Below are 17,857 nucleotides of genomic sequence, written 5' to 3' on the forward strand. Positions count from 1 at the left end.
CTACCATAATGAGGAAAATTGTTCTAAGATCAGCAGAAATGGGCATTACAATACAGTCACCCTGGGACAGCATGTAATAACAGCATTATCATATGGTAGAAGTGAAGAATAGAAACAGCTGGGCAAGAGAACAGACAGTATGTTGGAGTCCTCACACAAGTAACTGGCATCATTAAACTAATGGAGAATTGTTGCTAAAATAGAGGACTTAAGTTCTTACACACCAGAACTTAAGTGATTTTACAGCCCATGAAACAGTGCTTTCCATCTCAGGACAGTGTATGTTGTGGGCACATCTTTCCTTTCATTGGAGATTTTAGTAAGCAAGCATTCAGTAAGAAAGGCTGCTAGATTAGTTTTATTTTAATTCCTCTGAAAGTGAGATGTCTTTTAAAAACTTTATTAGAAAAACAGCAAAGAATTTACTCATAAATTGCTAGTAAAATATTTCTTGATTTTAAAACCTTTGAAATATTAAGACGCATACAAACACAATTTAAGGGTTATAAAGAAACAACTAACCAGCTATACCACTAGTACTATGTGCACTACTTAAAGGGACACTTGTCAACTTCTGGGTTGGATCTCTCCAGTTCTGAATGTGGGCAGAGGAACACAGTCCTGTTTTTGCCCTGCTATGCCAATGTGCCTTCTGAGGCACAGGAGTCACATCCTGTCTCTGTCCACCTTTGCTGGCTTTTTCCATTTAAGCTTTTCAGTTGCAACATGATGCACTGGAAGGGTGTTTTCCGCCAATAAAATTCAATAAACTATTCACACATTGCAGTGTAAAAAAGTGGAACTAAAAATTGGGGTGAATATATACCCTTTCCATTCCAACACCTTTAACTTTCAATAATAGCAACTACAGGATTGTCCATTCAAGCATCCTCAAGTTGATGATGTCCCTTTAAATATTTGAACTCTATTCTCTGCGCATATGTGTGCTGTTGATAGGATCATATGCTGCCTGAGGCCAAAGCTATGACATAGGAAACATAAATGCACTCAAGAGAAAGACTTAGTAAGTCAATTGCTTGATAATAAGCCTTTCTGCTGATATTTGCAATAATAATGCCTGCAATATCAGTAATAACCTACTACAGTTTTTGATTCCCTTCATTCAATCCTCATATAGTGTACATGAGACCTGTTGAGAACAAACAAGCCCAGGCAGGATTAAATTAAGATTTCCATAATAACAAGCAAAGCTTCATGGGAACATGGTGAATGGACTAATTTTTAAGCTTTCTAATTATCATAATCTATCAAACTCATAGCTGTATGTTATAAGGCAAAAAAATACTGCTGTGATCAGTCTAAGCAGGGGTTTGGAAATGCCATCCTTCTTCAATGCTGTTCAAATTAGACCATAATCCTTTGGGGGTCAGTAGGATTCTCCAGGTTGAATTTTAAAGTAATAAGGGGATGGAAAAATCTACCTTTCAAAAACTGTTTCAGTGCCTCACTTTGTCAGTTAAGTAGATGCTATTTGTTTCTACATTGACTTTGTCAAGTTTCAGTTCCAGGGGCTGCCCATTTTTAGAGCTTTGGTTTTTAGACTTTGTCAGCTCATCACTGTTCTGTGAATAGAAACACAGATACTCTTTCCAAGCATGACATTAGAGAAACATTCCTTGAAGTATTGAAGCAATCTTTCCTAACCACATAAGCACTATTTTCTAGTCCTTTCAGATACACTTGAAGTTCAGAGTTTGCTTTTTCTTATGCACTGTGGGATAAATAATTTGATTCAGCTGCCTTTTGGTAACTGAAATGCTGTACTACCATGTTACGTAAACCTTTGGAGTTTTCTGGAGTCATAGCAAGCAAAAGAAAAAAGGGCAGCTGAGGCAATGGGAAATTGGAACTCAAGTTCTGATTAGTACTGATACCAATTATTGTGATTATTAATTTCCTGATCATTAATAATTTTATTTTTATAAAATATTTGCAAAAGCACCACATTCAAGGCAAACATATTTGTTCCTAGTCTCACTTAAAACTTGCTTATGAGACAAATACAGCAATAGAGCAGAGGCTATGAGCTTTGAAATCATTGAAATACTGGATCTATCCTAGAAATAAGCCATGACATATATCATTTTCACTTTTAGTTAAGGCAAGAAGCTGAAAATTTATTTTCATTTGCTCTGGTAATCCATAGGAAGTTATGTACACATAGGGTTCAAAATTCATGTGCATAAAAGAAAGATACTTTACCAATTTTAATATAAACCCCCACTAAAATACAAAGTTAACTTAAGAGTAAATATCTTTGGGATACAATATTTTAAATGGATAATGAAGGTACTTTTTGATCATCATTAAGTACAACTAATTAATGCAAATTATGTGTCAGCAAAACAATATTTAAAAAAATAAAAAAATAGGAAAAACCAAAATTAAAATCCATTACCTCAAAATAGCTTTCTATACTCACGTACTGTAATGATTTTAATTGCAAAATACTTTATTCCAGTGTAAACAGCTGCATTTACTGTAGGCATTAACTCATTCTACACTAAAATAATTTATCTGTGCCACAATTCAACATTAAATATTTATTTTTCATTTCAAAAATATTATTTTACATCTATTTATTACAGAGTTGGTATTAAAGCTTACTATTGAATTATCATTATTACAATTTTGAAATTAAATGCATAATAGGTTAGGAAAACACTTTTTGAGAAAGTGGAATAAGAAAATATTTCTATTAAAGAACTCCTTAGCTGAAAGGAATCTTTAATTTTGAATTGAATCTAATACTGACTGTAATCTGCTAGTTTGAGATATATATATATATTACACATTGCAACAGTTTAAAAAAGGACCCGCCTACTTATTAGACAGCACAGATAGTCATCAAGTACTGGCTAGTAAGGTTTAATGAACAAGAAAAGCTTTAAGCTGCCATAAATGTGACATTATGAATCAGAATATAAAAAATACCTTTGTACGGACACACCAGATTCCAAAAACGTGTTTATACATTTGGCTGGCATTACTTTTTGATCAATAGGATGCATATTTTATGATACTAAAAAATATGTCTACCTATTTGTAAGATCAAGGCTTAGTGAATAGCTGTATTTTAAATTAAGTTGCAAATAATTAAGAGTATAATTGACAGACAACCATGTAATTTTTCCCCGTAATTTTTCTAATGTATACACCTTAAAATTTATACACCTCAGTTCTATCCAGAGTCTTTTAGTATCAATTAAAAACCCCTAAACAATCAAACCTTATGAATGTTTTAATTTTCAAGAAAGCCTCTATGTCATAAGGATTAATGATCTGGCTGTAAGAAAGGATAGCTTTTTCTGTTCTTAAAAATTATACAAATGCAATATTTTATTTAAAACTGCTACTTGCAAGTAGCAAGTAGCTACAGATTATTAAATTTGAGATCCAAACAGGATGTTAAATTGCATAACTACATAAAATACATATACAATAGCCTTACATATACTGGACTGCATTTAATAAAACATCAACAATTTATATTATCTTCTACATGTAAAAAGGCTTTTGAAAATAAAATTTAATTACATTAGCCTATTGTAGTGCATAAAACAACGTCAGTAGCTTTATTTTGTAGAAAGTTAAATGTGTTTAGAAATCTGCATATATTGAAAATATCTAGATAACCAGGAAACAGGTGGATCATATGGATTCATTGATAGCAGTATTACCTTTAAGAAAACTCTGAACTACAGGCAAGACTGCAGTACAAAAGATAACAAAATATTCCTCATCAGGAACAATGAATGACAGTGTGTTTGAAATCCACATAATCCATTTTGACAGTTCACAAGTGACTGAGTTTTAGAATCTACTTGCGATGTGAATGACTAATTAACTGAATTTATTGCTACACAAAGAAACATTAACCTGATGAAAGGCTTGAGTAAGTCTAAAGGTGCAGTGTGTGTGTGTGAGATCAAGAGTTTTTACAGGTTTACTCAAGAGCTGCTGAAGTAGCCCTTCATTAGGTCTTCATGGAAATAAGACAATTGTACCAACAACTCTTGAATCTGCTACCCCATCATCCAGTCTGGCAATTAACATATACAATTAAATATATGTAGGTATGCATCTGCATGAACAGAAAGAAGGAGACATGCAGGAAAAAAGGGAGACTCTGAAGCATCCATGTGGGAAATGCTGGTTCATGCCTTGAGCTGCACAATATTAGGCGAGTGCTGCAACTAAATGGAACTGAAAAAGGTGGCTCACAGCTCCTATTTTTTCTCGTTTATACTGCACCTTCTTAAAGCAGGAATTCCACCCTGGATGGGAAATACTCTCAACACCAGTTCTAACTCTAACGGGCTGCCCAGTGAAGTGGTGCAGTCACTATCTCTGAAACTGTTCAAAAACCACCTGGGTGTGGCACTCGGGGATATGGTTTAGTGGTGAACATGGTGGCGGCTGGACTTGATTATCTGAGGTGTTTTCCACCTTCAGTGATTCTATCTCAAATCCTGTGTTCATTTGGTGTTGATGCAATTGGTAATCTCTAATGAAAAATATTTTGTTGAAAAAAACCACAAAAGCCTCTGCCAGTAATAGTTCAACCACAGAAAATGAAACAACTGAAAGACTGAACAGATGCATAATAATCCTGAAAATTTCCAATCTGTTATGGAGTACTTATAAAGATGAATTTTTTCTGCATATCACAAAAAAAAATTACATAAATTCAAGCTAAAAAACCCAAGTATGTCTCAAATATAGTCCTAATTTATATTGTAGAAAGAACCTCTCAACACCTGTGTTCCCGCCCACTTTTACTCATCAAGTTGATTACAATGGCAGTGGTCCTGGTGGAGAAGGAAACTAACTGTGCAAGATGGGAGCAGAGAGGTATTTGTTTATTACAAACTGTTATTTCAATTCACAGCAGATCCTAAACTAGAAAGGTCTCCTAATAGCAAGATGTTTACAAAATGTTTGTTCACTTAGTTTATCTGTTAGAACCATTCTGTAAGAGTACGCACATTTATTTGAGCATATAAATTATGAAGAATTTAGACTAGAATCGTAACTAATAAAAATTACATGATAAATTAGGAAGCAGTGTTGAAAAATAGATTTTTATCTCATTTGTTATTAATAATAGATGTAATTGAAGAAATCTGCAAACCTGGCATGTTCATACATTTTTTACACCAAAGCTATACATTAGTTTTTGATTCCATCCTTACAGATTTCTAAAACCTAATTTCTCAAAACAGTAAGGTAGATTATTATTGAAAAGAACACATAATAATTTCTCACATAGAAAGCTGTGAGAATATCAGCCATGTCATAAAAAGTCAACTCATATCTAAAATACTTTACCAAACTTAGTTAAAAGCTCCATTAAATAGCTGTTATTTGAACAGAACTTCCATCATGTTATAACCCTGTACCCTATAATCATGTGGTATTTCTGTCACATTGGAGGTAACAACTTTCATCATTTTGTCAGTTCTGTCTACAAAACACAAAATTACCTCCACAAGTTCCTGAGATTTATGCTTTTAATTACCTCCTATCTGCTTCACTACCCTCCATACCCAAAGAATCAATATAGTCCTATAAATAAGAAAAATGTAAAATGTTTGACAGAAGACAATGACAGTTCTGTACATTTTTATGTGATGCTATTGATTATTTTGTTATCCTTTTGACAGCATGAATGATTTATTTAAATCTGCAAAGTCAACTTTTGCTAATGTTTGCCTAAACTTAAAAAATTTGCCTTCTGGCTTTTTAAAAAGATGAACACTATAATCACATCATCTTTATTAGCTTTAAATGCATTCAACAATAAGATGACCTTCATTGTCTCTTAATGCCAAATTGTTACATCTGCTTTTCTGATTTGCCTCAAGGTGTTTAATCCTGGTTTTTCAATCTCCTCTTGATTTTTGAGGTGACACCAAAAACCAGGGCTGAGTTGCAATCATTACCAACACAGCAACACACTGTGCAGACACAAATTTATTTTCAATAACAGGACAGTGCCTACCAGGCTGTACCACAGCTAAAGATATTTCTATAAGAAACAAAGTGTGCAGAAGGAAGCAGACATTTTCACCTATTTTAGACACAATCAACAGATGACAAAATCTGTTTACAAAAAAGGACACCACCAAACAGAAATCAGAAAAATAGCACGTGGACTCCAGGCATCATGGAAGTTTGGATATAGAGAAGCCTGGCTGCTGGAAAAAGGGATTAGATTAGTACTGGCATTATTTATAGTGCCTAAGCACCTAAAACTCAGTGGACCATCACAGAATCCTTTGGGCTGGAAAGGGCCTTTGAGAGCAAGTGCAAATGTTAACTCAGCACTGCCATGTTCACCACTAAAACATGTCCCTACACATCCTTTAAATACCTCCATGGGATGGTGACTGCACCACTTTCCTGGACAGTCTGTTCCAATGTTTGACAACTTCATTTTGGTGAATAAATTTCTCCTAACAGCCCATCTGAGCCTTCCCTGAGCCAACTTGAAGCAGTTTTTTCTCATCCTGTCACTTGTTTCCTGGAGAAGAGACTGACACCCACCTTATTACAACCTTCTTTCATGTAGGCATAGAAAGTGATAAGGTAACCCCTGAGCTTCCTTTTCTCCAGGCTAAACAATCCCAACAACTTTAAGACTAAACAGTAAAATAAAAATAATGAGGGAGAAGAGAAACACAAGGTAACAATTCAGATAAGGAGGAAAGAGCAATTCTGCAGAAACCAAACAAATAGCCTTCCAACTACAACTTCCTTTTCTCTTATGGCTGTAAGCTACACTATCAGATGCCACAACAGAATAGACACCTTGGGGCCAAAGCTCCACAGCTGCTGGAGACTTATTGCCACACACCAGTTGAGGAAATTGCTGCAGATTCATCTGCTGGCCAGAAGGAATGAGGAAGAATGAGCAGAGAAGGAGCCTATATGGGATTAAAAAGAGCCAGTTTCCCCTTGCCCTCTTGCTACTGGACCCTCCTACTGGTACCATATGAATTCAGTAAACTTACTGTTGTGGTTCAGGAATGGTATTCCCCAATTCAGCACCACAGCTAAAATCAGGTGTCACTTTCCTTCCTCCCCCCAAATGGAAGCACAAAAGGAGAAGGTCCTGGGTTGATACAAGAATAATTTAATGGAAACAGCCATGAAATAAGATGATGAGCAGTAAGAGCAACAATATTAATAACAAAAGGTATAAGTAAAAGAAGCTCCCAACAATAAATAACAGGGGACTGCTCCATCTGCCACATTTCCCTGAGTGGAGGGAACCCCTTCTTAAAGAGAGCTCCCAGCAAGGATGGGAGGTGATGTAGAACAGTCTCCAGGCCCCTGGCCATGCCTCTCTCAGCCACTGCAAAAAATTAGCCCTGTCCAGGGCAGAACCAGAACATTCACTCAAGATGATTTTTGGTTTTGCTAGAATGTCTGTAGTATATAAAATTATTATCACCATACAAACCTATGTAATTAAACCTAAATTCTTAAAATGAAAAAACAAAGTATTTCTTCAAAGGTTAAGCTAGATCTTTCACAGCATGTCTTGCTTCCTCTTGGTGGAATACACGTAGTGTAAAATCTGACTCACAATCACAATCTGTTCCATGGAGAGGATTCTTCCTCTTCTACTGCCTGGCCTCCCATGGTAGTAAATGTAACTGAGTATTTCTCCTTTTTTCTGAGCTGGATTATAACACAACACCATAGCTTGAACTTCATTGACATATTAGTCATTGCTGCACTGGAGCACATGCTATGTCATCACATGGTGTTTACAGATAATTTGATGCAAAGATGGAAATACCTGTGTTTATTCCAAAACATTGAAGCACATCCAATTGCAACTGGTAAGAGATAATATTGCTTTTTTCCTTTTTTTCTTTTAACTATTTTCAAAAAGAGTGTGTTCCTCTGTATAGCAGAATGAAGTTTATGCATACTAGAGTAAGTATCTCATTGACAATACTATTAAATCAACATCATCAATATCAATCCTCATAACACTATCTTTCCTAAAATGAGATTTCTGAACTATTTCAACTGTACTTGACTCCTGCTATCTATCACCATTAAAAGCAAGTTTAGGAAAGAGACCTTTCCTCTATACCCTCCTCACATTTTTTGCTCATTTCACTTCCTCTATTCCTACATTTTTATGCTTTTTCTCCTTGCTGCATCCTGCTTCTCTCTCTCTCCCCTCTTCAAAATAAAAGAAAGAAAATTAAAATAAGAAGAATGAAAAGTAAACCAGAAGGCACACTGAATGAGTGGGGGTTCTATTCTAGAGGCAGGCATCCCATATAATTTGGCATGTCCTCAGGTATCCTTTGTCAGCCTGCTGTGGATGTCCCAGGCACCTCAGATATTCCAGCAGCAAGACACTTAAATTTAGGCACCTAATCCCACTCAGTTCCAGCTGCGGTATCTTAAGGAGATCATGCAAAAAAATGTTGTTGAAGGCAACCTCAGCTATCATTGCTGTAATGCTGATATTACTTTTACAGATATAATTCTCCTGAAGGACTACAAAGTTCAGGCTATTAAGACAAGTTCAGTTTGCTGTTACTTCAGAGATGACCTTATATTTTTTCTGTTTTATGAGACTTTCGATCATCTTTTCCATACTACAGTTTATCCTGGAGTTGACAGAGATTGGAAGGGATGTCCAAACTACTTGTAGCAAAATTTATTAGCAGAAATAAACAACTTCAAATTTGACCAAAATGCAGCTAGAAATATTAAAAAAGGACAGGTGGAGTATGATGGTGAATGTCTGTAAGTATGAGTCAAATACTATGATTTCTTTTTTTGGAAGAGGACAGACATATCAAGTGAAGACTAGATAAAATTAAGAATCTGTACACAGAAGTTTTCTTCATGTTGTACTTTTAAAAATCGAAGACTGGGAGATCCTGAAGAGTTCAGTTAGAAAATACTATTCAAATTATATGGCAGAAGAAAAATCATTCTATGGACTTTATTTTTGAAAATAAAGAAGCCATCACTTCAACACGCACAATCCCACATTCAAGAAAACCTATTTTTAAATATTTAAAATTTAAAATTTCCTTCCATCCCTATCTTTCTTTTCCTCCAAGTAGCTGCAGATCCCTGCCTCTGAATCTGATGCCAGAACACTCTCACCAAAGCTAAATGTGTGCCAGAACACTCTCACCAAAGCTATGTGCAGACACATAAGTAAAAGAAACCCAAACCTTTGCAATTCACTCTATTAATTTAGTGTGAGGTTTGACAACTACAAATTGACTAATTTGATTTTTTTTTTTTTTTTTGCTTTGGTCTATTGATTTAGACCAGTGAGTGTCCATAGCACAAGGAAAAGACTGAAGGCAAGGAAACCAATTTTCTTCTCACAGATGAATAACCACTGTCTGTGTTTCTTATGCAATTGATAAAACACCACCAGAATGAAGCCAGCATCCTCAAACGCCATACTAATGAAATTCATTTAGGAGAATAAAATTTAAAAAAACCCAAACAAAACAAAAAAAGACTCTTCATAGTTCAGTTTTGACATTTTTATTTCATTTAGTTGCATAATTTAGGTCAGAGAAAGTTCAAAGGAATAGAATGCCTATCAACAACAAGAAGTATGTCAGCCTTGTAGAGCCAGAAGAAACTGCAAGTGTGGAGTGACTGCACTACTAATCTCATTCTGCAATGTGCAATGAAGTCTTAATGCAGATTAACAGAGTTTGATGCTACTCAAAAGCATGTCATGGTGGAACTGATTTCCTGAAAGATTCAGCAGTTACAAGGTTCACAGTTATATGATTCCCTTCTTCCCAAAAGAAGCAAAGAAAGGATAGATTGTAAAGATTATTTTATGCCCTGAGCATAATTTCACATTCTTTTTGGTCCAAAGGGAAAAATACAGAGTCCAGATTTTTATTTCTGTGCAGGAGTTTCAACAAGCTAAGATGGAGAGCTTGGTTGAAACCCCATTACCATTACCTCAATGAAACAATTACAATGCAGATTATGGGGGGGAGTGTCTATTTGGATAGGCAAAAATAACATCCAAATAAGATAGGATCTCACTCTCAGAAAAAAAAGATGCAGCATATGCTCATATAAATAATTCTTAAGATTAAATGACTGAACCTGAAGAAAAATTTAGAATCTTATGTACAGCTTCTCAGGAGAAGCTAAATAACACAATGGAAGACTAGAAAGCTTTTAAAATAGAAGTACTACACTATGAAAACTCATTCTCCCAATATTCCTGGATGTTGAGGTTAAGAAACAATTGTGAAATTAGATTGATATTTAAGTATCTTCTGGTATTTGTAATATTGCTGTAACCATAGCACTTTCCAAAATCAAATTTCTCTATTGTTTGTGGATGGCCTGGTAAACTAAATTGCTGTAGAAAGTAAGGTGCTGCACTTCAGCAGGTAAAGTATCAAAGTCACAATGCTTCATCCTTTCTTACAACCATTCATTTCAAAAGGATGGTGATATTTTCTAGTAACTATAACTGAATATGCTTACCAAATTTAGGAAGATCACACCACCCTATTGAATACACCTGGCCCAGAAGAAGTGTAGCTATAACTTGCCATGCTTTTGTGATGCCACTATTTAAAGCAGAATATGACATGCACTTCCTGTTCTACTTTGTAAGTCTAAATAGGAAAAATTGCTTGGTTGTCAGAGGTAAAAAATGATATAACATATTCAGCTCTTTTTTTGTTTGTTTGTTTGGTGGTTTTGTTTCAAGTCACTCAGCTGTGATTCAGTTTATCTGCCTGAAGTGCTGTTTGTCCACCTGAATGTCAGCACAGACAAAGTGAGTGACCCCTCTGGGGACACATCCCATCATCAGGGGGACCCTGACCTCAAGAGGAGAGGGAAGAATGAGGACAGCCTGAGCCATCTCATAGGTGACAGATCCACCTCAGAAGCAAGATCCATGAAGGCAAAGAAAATTTTAAGAAATATTATTGGTTCCTTGATTTAATCAGTAAAAGGAAACACCTGGACTAAGTATCAGAGCAGAAAAGATTTTTTTTCCCCCTTTAAATCTTAACCTTAAAGTAGAAAGACAAGCAAACTAAATTTAAAATAACGACTTTTGAGATGAGTTAACTAAGCAGATATTGCCACTTCAAAGGAAGTTTAATAAGCTTGTCAAATGATGACAGATTTAGAAATCAATTTGAAGCTGAGATAGCACTGCTTCAAAATCCTTACCAGCCTAGACAAGAAAAGCAAATTGGGGAAAACACTTCACAAGACAGTTTTCAAAGTGCAATGTTAGAAGCAGAGAAAACCAGGGTAATGGGTATGGGTGCTTTACTGCAAACCTCTAGGAGCACAAAATACTCAAAGGCTTTGGAGGAGGTGCCTGAAAACTGTTTCAGAGGCCAAAATTTTGACAGAAAAATATATAATATTAACACATCATGTCAGGATTTATTCTTACCTAAAGATTAAAAAAAAAAAAATCTAGTAATTTGAGTTTATTTTTATTAACTCAATGACATTAACAATAGTCTCCAAGAATAAATACATACTCCTTAACTGTCAAAGGTTATAATTTTCTTAGATACAGTTTCCTTGAATTTTGTTAATTTTCAAGCTACTTAAGAAGAAACTTTAAATGGTTATATATTTTAAAAATACCTCTTTTTTGCACCATTTTAAAACACCATTACTCTTTTGTAATGATTTTTTTTTAAATTAACCTCCAGGAAGCAGTTTCTTTGCATTTGTCATACTCAAAATGGCAGCTAGAACTATGTGATTATATCTATTATAGATGAAAGTATTTATAAGAGTGCCTTTATTAAAAAATGGAAAGTCGTATCAGCAAGGACATCCAAACAAGAAGAAAAAGCTATTTCTTCTGGAAGAAAAGCAAATATGACCTGGAGAACTCACTGGGAAGCTTTTCTGCTTCACTTCATTTTTTTAAGGAAAAAACCTCAGGCAAACATTTCTTTTTGCAATACCTGTAGAAGGTTATTGTACCATCAAATGGGATCTCACCTACGGATGTGGCATTGGATATCATGCCAGAGCTATGTAAGAAAATTAAGAGTTCATGCTCTATGGACTTCTGCTTCTGAGTGGACAAAAAAACCCACCAGGCTGAGCAGAATGCATGTAGCTGGGATGAGTTATTTGGGAGAAAGAGATTTATGATTAATTATACCTAATGGACCAAATTTAAAAAAAAAAAAACTAAGGAAGAAAATTGGCAATACTCACATCAGAGTTAAAACGAAGCTGGCAGACATTACAGGAAATTACTTGCTTCTTCTTTGGGGGAATGGACACTCCAAATGTATGGTTTATGACTGCTTTTTGCACAGGATCCATCTGGAGAACAAACAATAACCAATTTACAAATTTTCAGGGCAATAAAGAGTACAGATGAAAAACTTTTTAAAAAATGACACTTCCAGCAGAAAGCTCTTTTCTTTTCTTTTTTTGAGATAAACAGGATAAATGAGATTCCAACCCTCATAATAGTAAGATTTAACATAGGTTAGGGAATTGGCAGCATGCCAAAGCTGATGAAGAAAAGGCAGCTTAATTGGAGCTGTCCCCAGGTTACTAAATAGTTCTTTCCCCAATCCTGCACATCTTCTGGGCTTCAGGGCCCCCTACCACACCTGAATTGCAAATGAAAGCCCACCCCTTTCACCCACTGTCCCAACAGACATATTGCAAAAGCCACTTCTGCACCCTGACAAGTCACTGTCATTTATTTCTACATGCTTTCCTTTGAGTGATAAATATTAGCAATTATTTGAAAATATTCTCTTCTGGAGATCTCTTTGTGAAAGGAGGTCCTTTGCAGGCTCTGGTACAAATACCACTTGCTGGGAAAAGAGGTTGCAATCCCCAAGCATTTTCATGCAGAACTGATGAGTGACAGAGCCCATGGGAAGGCTGAAGTTCAGAGGAACATGAAGGGAATGTTTGTACCAGGAAAGTTGGCATGCTTCAGAGAATATTTGAACACTGTAAGAAACGTGAGATAAGGGAAAAATCTGAATATATTACTCCTAAATCTGACTGAAACTTTCAGGAACTTGGAACTGATTACATCTTTGCTACATGTCAGGACTCCTGTTGGTTTAAACAGAGTTTAGAACTGCTACTGGAGCAAGGCCTCAGTCCTAACATGTCATTCTTTTGGATGCGACATGAATACAGATTAAAATTAATTTCCTGATGCAAAAATACTCAAACAAAATTTTCTAATTAAAGAAAAAGCAAAATATCTGGTCTGGTCTCACAACTGATTGTGCTCTCAGCATGATGACATCTGAAACCCCTTTCAACCCAAATATTCCGATGAGCATCTGTGTATGTGTGGCCCCTCATCCTTATCTAAGATAAACAGATTCTGAAGAGGAGAGGAGAAAAAACAGGACATTTACAACAAAAGATAAGTGCTTATTTTGTTTTTAAGCTAGTTCAGAAGAAAATAATTTGATTTTTTTATAAAGTTAGAGTTTTCTGAAGCTTGCTTTGCAACCACAGTGATTTTTTTTTTTCCTTTACAGTACTATTAGAAGAAACCAAACCTGCTGTTTAATCCCAGGTGATACACAAAACACATTTGGTACTAAGCTGACTTGCAAAAGGACAAGAGAACACATAATTACCTGCTTCTAGACTTTCTAAAAATGAAGATAAAGACTTTAATTTTCCCTTAGTACAAATTTTAAGCTTCCAGTGAAGCCTGCACTACTGAGGATTTTCTGCACACATATATACACACACACAAAACAAATTCAAGGAAAACTTACTGCATTGTATCTACCTAAGAAGATATTCCCCAAATATATTACCTAACATTAAACACTTTTTTTTTTTTTTTTGGACAATGGTTACATATGTTTCTTGCTGCATTCATTTTAAACCAAATGCATGATTTTGTAAATGGCATTAGTAACAAATTTTCCAGAGAGGTAATTTAATATTTATCTTCTTCCCCTAAATACTGTATTTCATTGCCACAGGGGTACCATGTGACAACACAAAAGTAAAAGCACTTCATCTGGAATCATCTACTAAATTATTTAATGATGCATTGTTGTTACAATGAATTGTGACAAAATAAAAAGAAAAACCTGAAATAGATGCCCTTGTTACCTGTTTATTCTATTTGTAGGATATAGTGAGAGTTCAAAGCCTAAAAGCTTAAACACAACAAAAAGAACCCCTTCTTCTGACTTGTACCATTTACGGCCTTGCCCTATATAATATATCAAAATTATACATGCAGATTAAAATTTTTTTCAACATCCACTTTATAATAGATATGGCAATCAATATATATAGTTAAATTTATTATACATGTTAAAATATTGCTGTATTATTAGGAAAGAGATAGGTTTTTTTCTTAAATGGAAGATATGTTTTACATTTCAACTTAAATACTAAATGTTAATCAGTTAATCTAGAAGAAAAGGGTAATGTTCAAAAGTACCTCAAACATTTGGAGTGTCTGAGACCGGTGAAAAGAAACAGCAAAAGTACCCACAAGTGTCTGCAGTCCCGTTTAAAACAAGACACAAAGGGAAGAAGCAGTGATCAATGACTCCTCTGTGCGCTCCAATAACGATCCGCAGCGCTAGCGCCAGGCAGGGCACTTCACAACCACACAATGCAGACTCTGCACCAAGTCCCAGCTTCAAACAGATGCAGCAGCACAAGAACATAAACCCACAAAAAGAATACAACTCATGGTGCCTCCAGAAAGTACCACTTGTGATCCCCAGGGGAGTGGGTAATGATCCTTCCCAAACTGGAGCCCTGCATGCAAGCTGGTCATGATTAGAATTCAAGAAGTGCAACATTAACAATTAATACACTTTAAATATGTCAGAAACTGGGGTGGATTACAGCACACTGGAAAAATATAATAGTATCTCTCTGTTAGAAGATTAATGCTGCAGGGTAAACTGATCTTAGATCCCTAAACAAAATTATCCTCTTCAATGCAGGGAGGAAGGGAGTAGGAAAGAGGCAGAGAATTATTCATTGAGGTATTTATTACGAAATGATGCAGTATAGTTTGCCCAGTGGGGAGCACCAGTATTTAAGAACCAGGTCTATAAAACAAAATAATAACAGAACCTAACAGCTACCACAAATGCAAATAAAAATCTGCACTACACTGTTTATGCTGCAGGGGGACTTAACAAAGCAATTCATAGTGCTCTGGTAGCCATAAGTAGGTTTAACAACCTGTAAGTATTGTTCTCCTACTTCCATTGGTTTAATAAAACGTTAAATTTAAAAATGTCTTTCCAAGAGAGTTGAAGATACCATCGTTTTTGCAATGAGTCTTGTAAAAACCACCCAAACTATTGAAGATAGCAAGGATTAAGAAATACTCTACACCTACTGAGATTTGCAACAAGAACTTTAAAGGCACCTAGAAAATACAAGTGTAGCAACATACAGGACAGAGCAGGGGCAGCACAGACATTGTATTTCCTGCTTTTTTCATATTTTTCCACCAAAAATTTTCCAGACTCAGGTGTTTTGTGTGTATTTGATAAATTCCATTGACTTTCTCTTGTATAGTTACTCCTGAAACTGATATAAACCAGTTTGCACTCTTTTCATGCACTTCCAATGCCTACAATCCTCAGTGCCAAGAAATTATTTTTGTTTACATATACTTTCATAAAATTCAGTTTTATAAGACCTGTACCACATCACGAGTTATCTGTGTGCTACTCAGTCATTCTGTGTATGGAAACAATTCCATTCCTTTCTACATTCTTGTTGCCCATCTCAAGTGTACCAAAAAATCAACAAATTCAATTAAATATATTGAAGATATGGACAGGAACCATATAAAATACTCTGGGTAGATTAGTATTGAACTCTGAGCTGATGTTTTCAAGGAACCACTATTATAAACCTGAGCTCCCACTCCCAAGTCTTGATGACCAATTCCTAGCTCACTACTTTCTATGTCAAGTTTTGTGAATTTTTACTTCCATTTGCCTGCCTCACTTTAGAAATATCTAGATGTAACTTTACCAATCACTATTTTCTGCCTTGTCAGTCTCATCAAGGTCTTTCACAATTTTTGTTGTCTACCTCAGAGACTTTGCCAATAGCAAATTTCCTCAGCTCACTTACCTCCCAAACATCTTTTTGTCATGCAAGAGTCTTCTTATGCCAATTTAGTTTTCTTTAAAAATCTTTGCCAAGTGGTTTTGTGAAAAATCTTGTTGGTAATTCAGACTATGTAGATTTAAACATCCTTATTCACACGCTTGTTGATCCCTATAAACAGGCTTGTAGAGAAAGATTTATCTTTACAAAGGTATTCTACTATACTGTTCTTATTGAGGCACATATTCATTTGCCTGGTAAAAAACCCCTTTCACACTCTACGGAGTGGGTTTTAAAAACTTGCATCATACTTACCACCTTTTAGTCCTCAGGTACAAAGCCAGTTTTAGATAAGATGTTTCACCTTATCATCAGCAATTCAATAATTTAGTCCTTGAATTCTCTTACCATTCTTGCTACCAGAAACTCTCCCTGCTCTGCTATGTATCATGGTACCATAGATTCTTCTGGTGACTCCAGGGAAAGGAACCAGACTACAAAGACACATGTAAGTAGGCAAAGGAAAAAGATTAAAAAAAAAAAAGCATTGGAAGAAGTCACTTGGTGAAACTGAAGTTCTGGTTATTTTGAAAGATCTCTTTATATACAACAGACTGTACAAACACCAATTTGTGAGCCTCAGAAATAAACTGCAATGATCCTGAGGGGAGGCAAGTAACAGAAGCATTACCTTAAACCTGAGTAAGGTTTAAAATTGTGACTGGCAATGAATGTCCTGTTACCTCTTATAATCAGGTAACTCTTAGGTCAAATATAGAATTAACTGTTAGACAAGCTTTTGTAAACAACATATTGATAGTGGGGATAAAAGATGTAACTCAGTATCATTTAACCAGCAGGCTAATCAGCTTCTGGAAAACACAGAGACTGGTCTCCAGTGTACTATCTTGGTTTACTCTGATAAAGAAAAGTTTTAAAATGTTTGTGGAACAAACTGATAATATAATCCAGTATTTCCCTCCAGAAAAAAAAAAAAAACAACCCCAAAAAAAAAAAACAACCCCACAAAAAACCCCCAAAAAAACCTGCTGGCATATATAAATTACCAGTGCAACATGTAAATTACGTTCTGAAACTTCCTGTGTGTCTGAGCTCCAGTTGTTATGAAAGCCAAGCACACTGCCACTGTGGAGAATGATCATACACTGAAGCTTATCATAAATTCTGCCAGAAATACACAGCCCCCTGCCATAACTGTACATATTAGAATGACTGAAAGAGTGACAGAAGTGAATACACATACTGTGTATTCAAAAGCACATACTTAAAATGCTCAGCATAAAATCAGAAACATTAACATTGTGATGTAATGCTTGGCAAGCTTGGCCAAGACAAACCAAAAGCAAAAATCTGTTCTCTCCACGTTTGTGTTGCTTTTGTTGCAACAAATATATTTCTCATTTGACTAATTCTAAGCATAATTTAGTGTTCAAGTCACTACAATCCTGTTATACATTTTATTGCTTTTTTAGCATCAGGAACACTTCTGCCAGCTACTGATTGAGCTCTACCTGAAAGGCTGTAGCAAGGTCAATGTCACTATGTTTTCCCAGATAACAAGTGACAGGACAAGAGGAAATACCCTCTAGTTGTACAAAGGGAGGCTTAGACTAGATACAAGGAGAAATGTATTTATGAAAGGGTTATAAAGCATTGCAACATTGCTCAGGGAAGTGGCGTCTCCATCCCT

The 17,857-nt window shown here is 35.5% G+C and overlaps 1 protein-coding gene across 11 annotated transcripts in view; it reads right to left on the bottom strand.

Annotated features, from left to right (window-relative positions):
* ZNF385B (zinc finger protein 385B) overlaps positions 1-17,857 on the bottom strand; it is a 155,888-nt gene that overhangs the window by 24,542 nt on the left and 113,489 nt on the right. For 10 of the 11 annotated variants that reach the window (XM_021552492.4, XM_021552496.4, XM_031505402.3 and 7 more), the window contains one exon: positions 12,265-12,375. The exons of the other annotated variant lie outside the window; for it this stretch is intronic. In XM_021552492.4, coding sequence (XP_021408167.1) covers positions 12,265-12,375 — 111 coding nt within the window. The remainder of the gene's footprint in view (positions 1-12,264; positions 12,376-17,857) is intronic. 11 annotated transcript variants of the gene reach the window in all.

The sequence above is a fragment of the Lonchura striata genome, chromosome 7 (genome assembly GCF_050655825.1).
Source record: "Lonchura striata isolate lonStrDom1 chromosome 7, ASM5065582v1, whole genome shotgun sequence".
Taxonomy (NCBI): domain Eukaryota; kingdom Metazoa; phylum Chordata; class Aves; order Passeriformes; family Estrildidae; genus Lonchura; species Lonchura striata.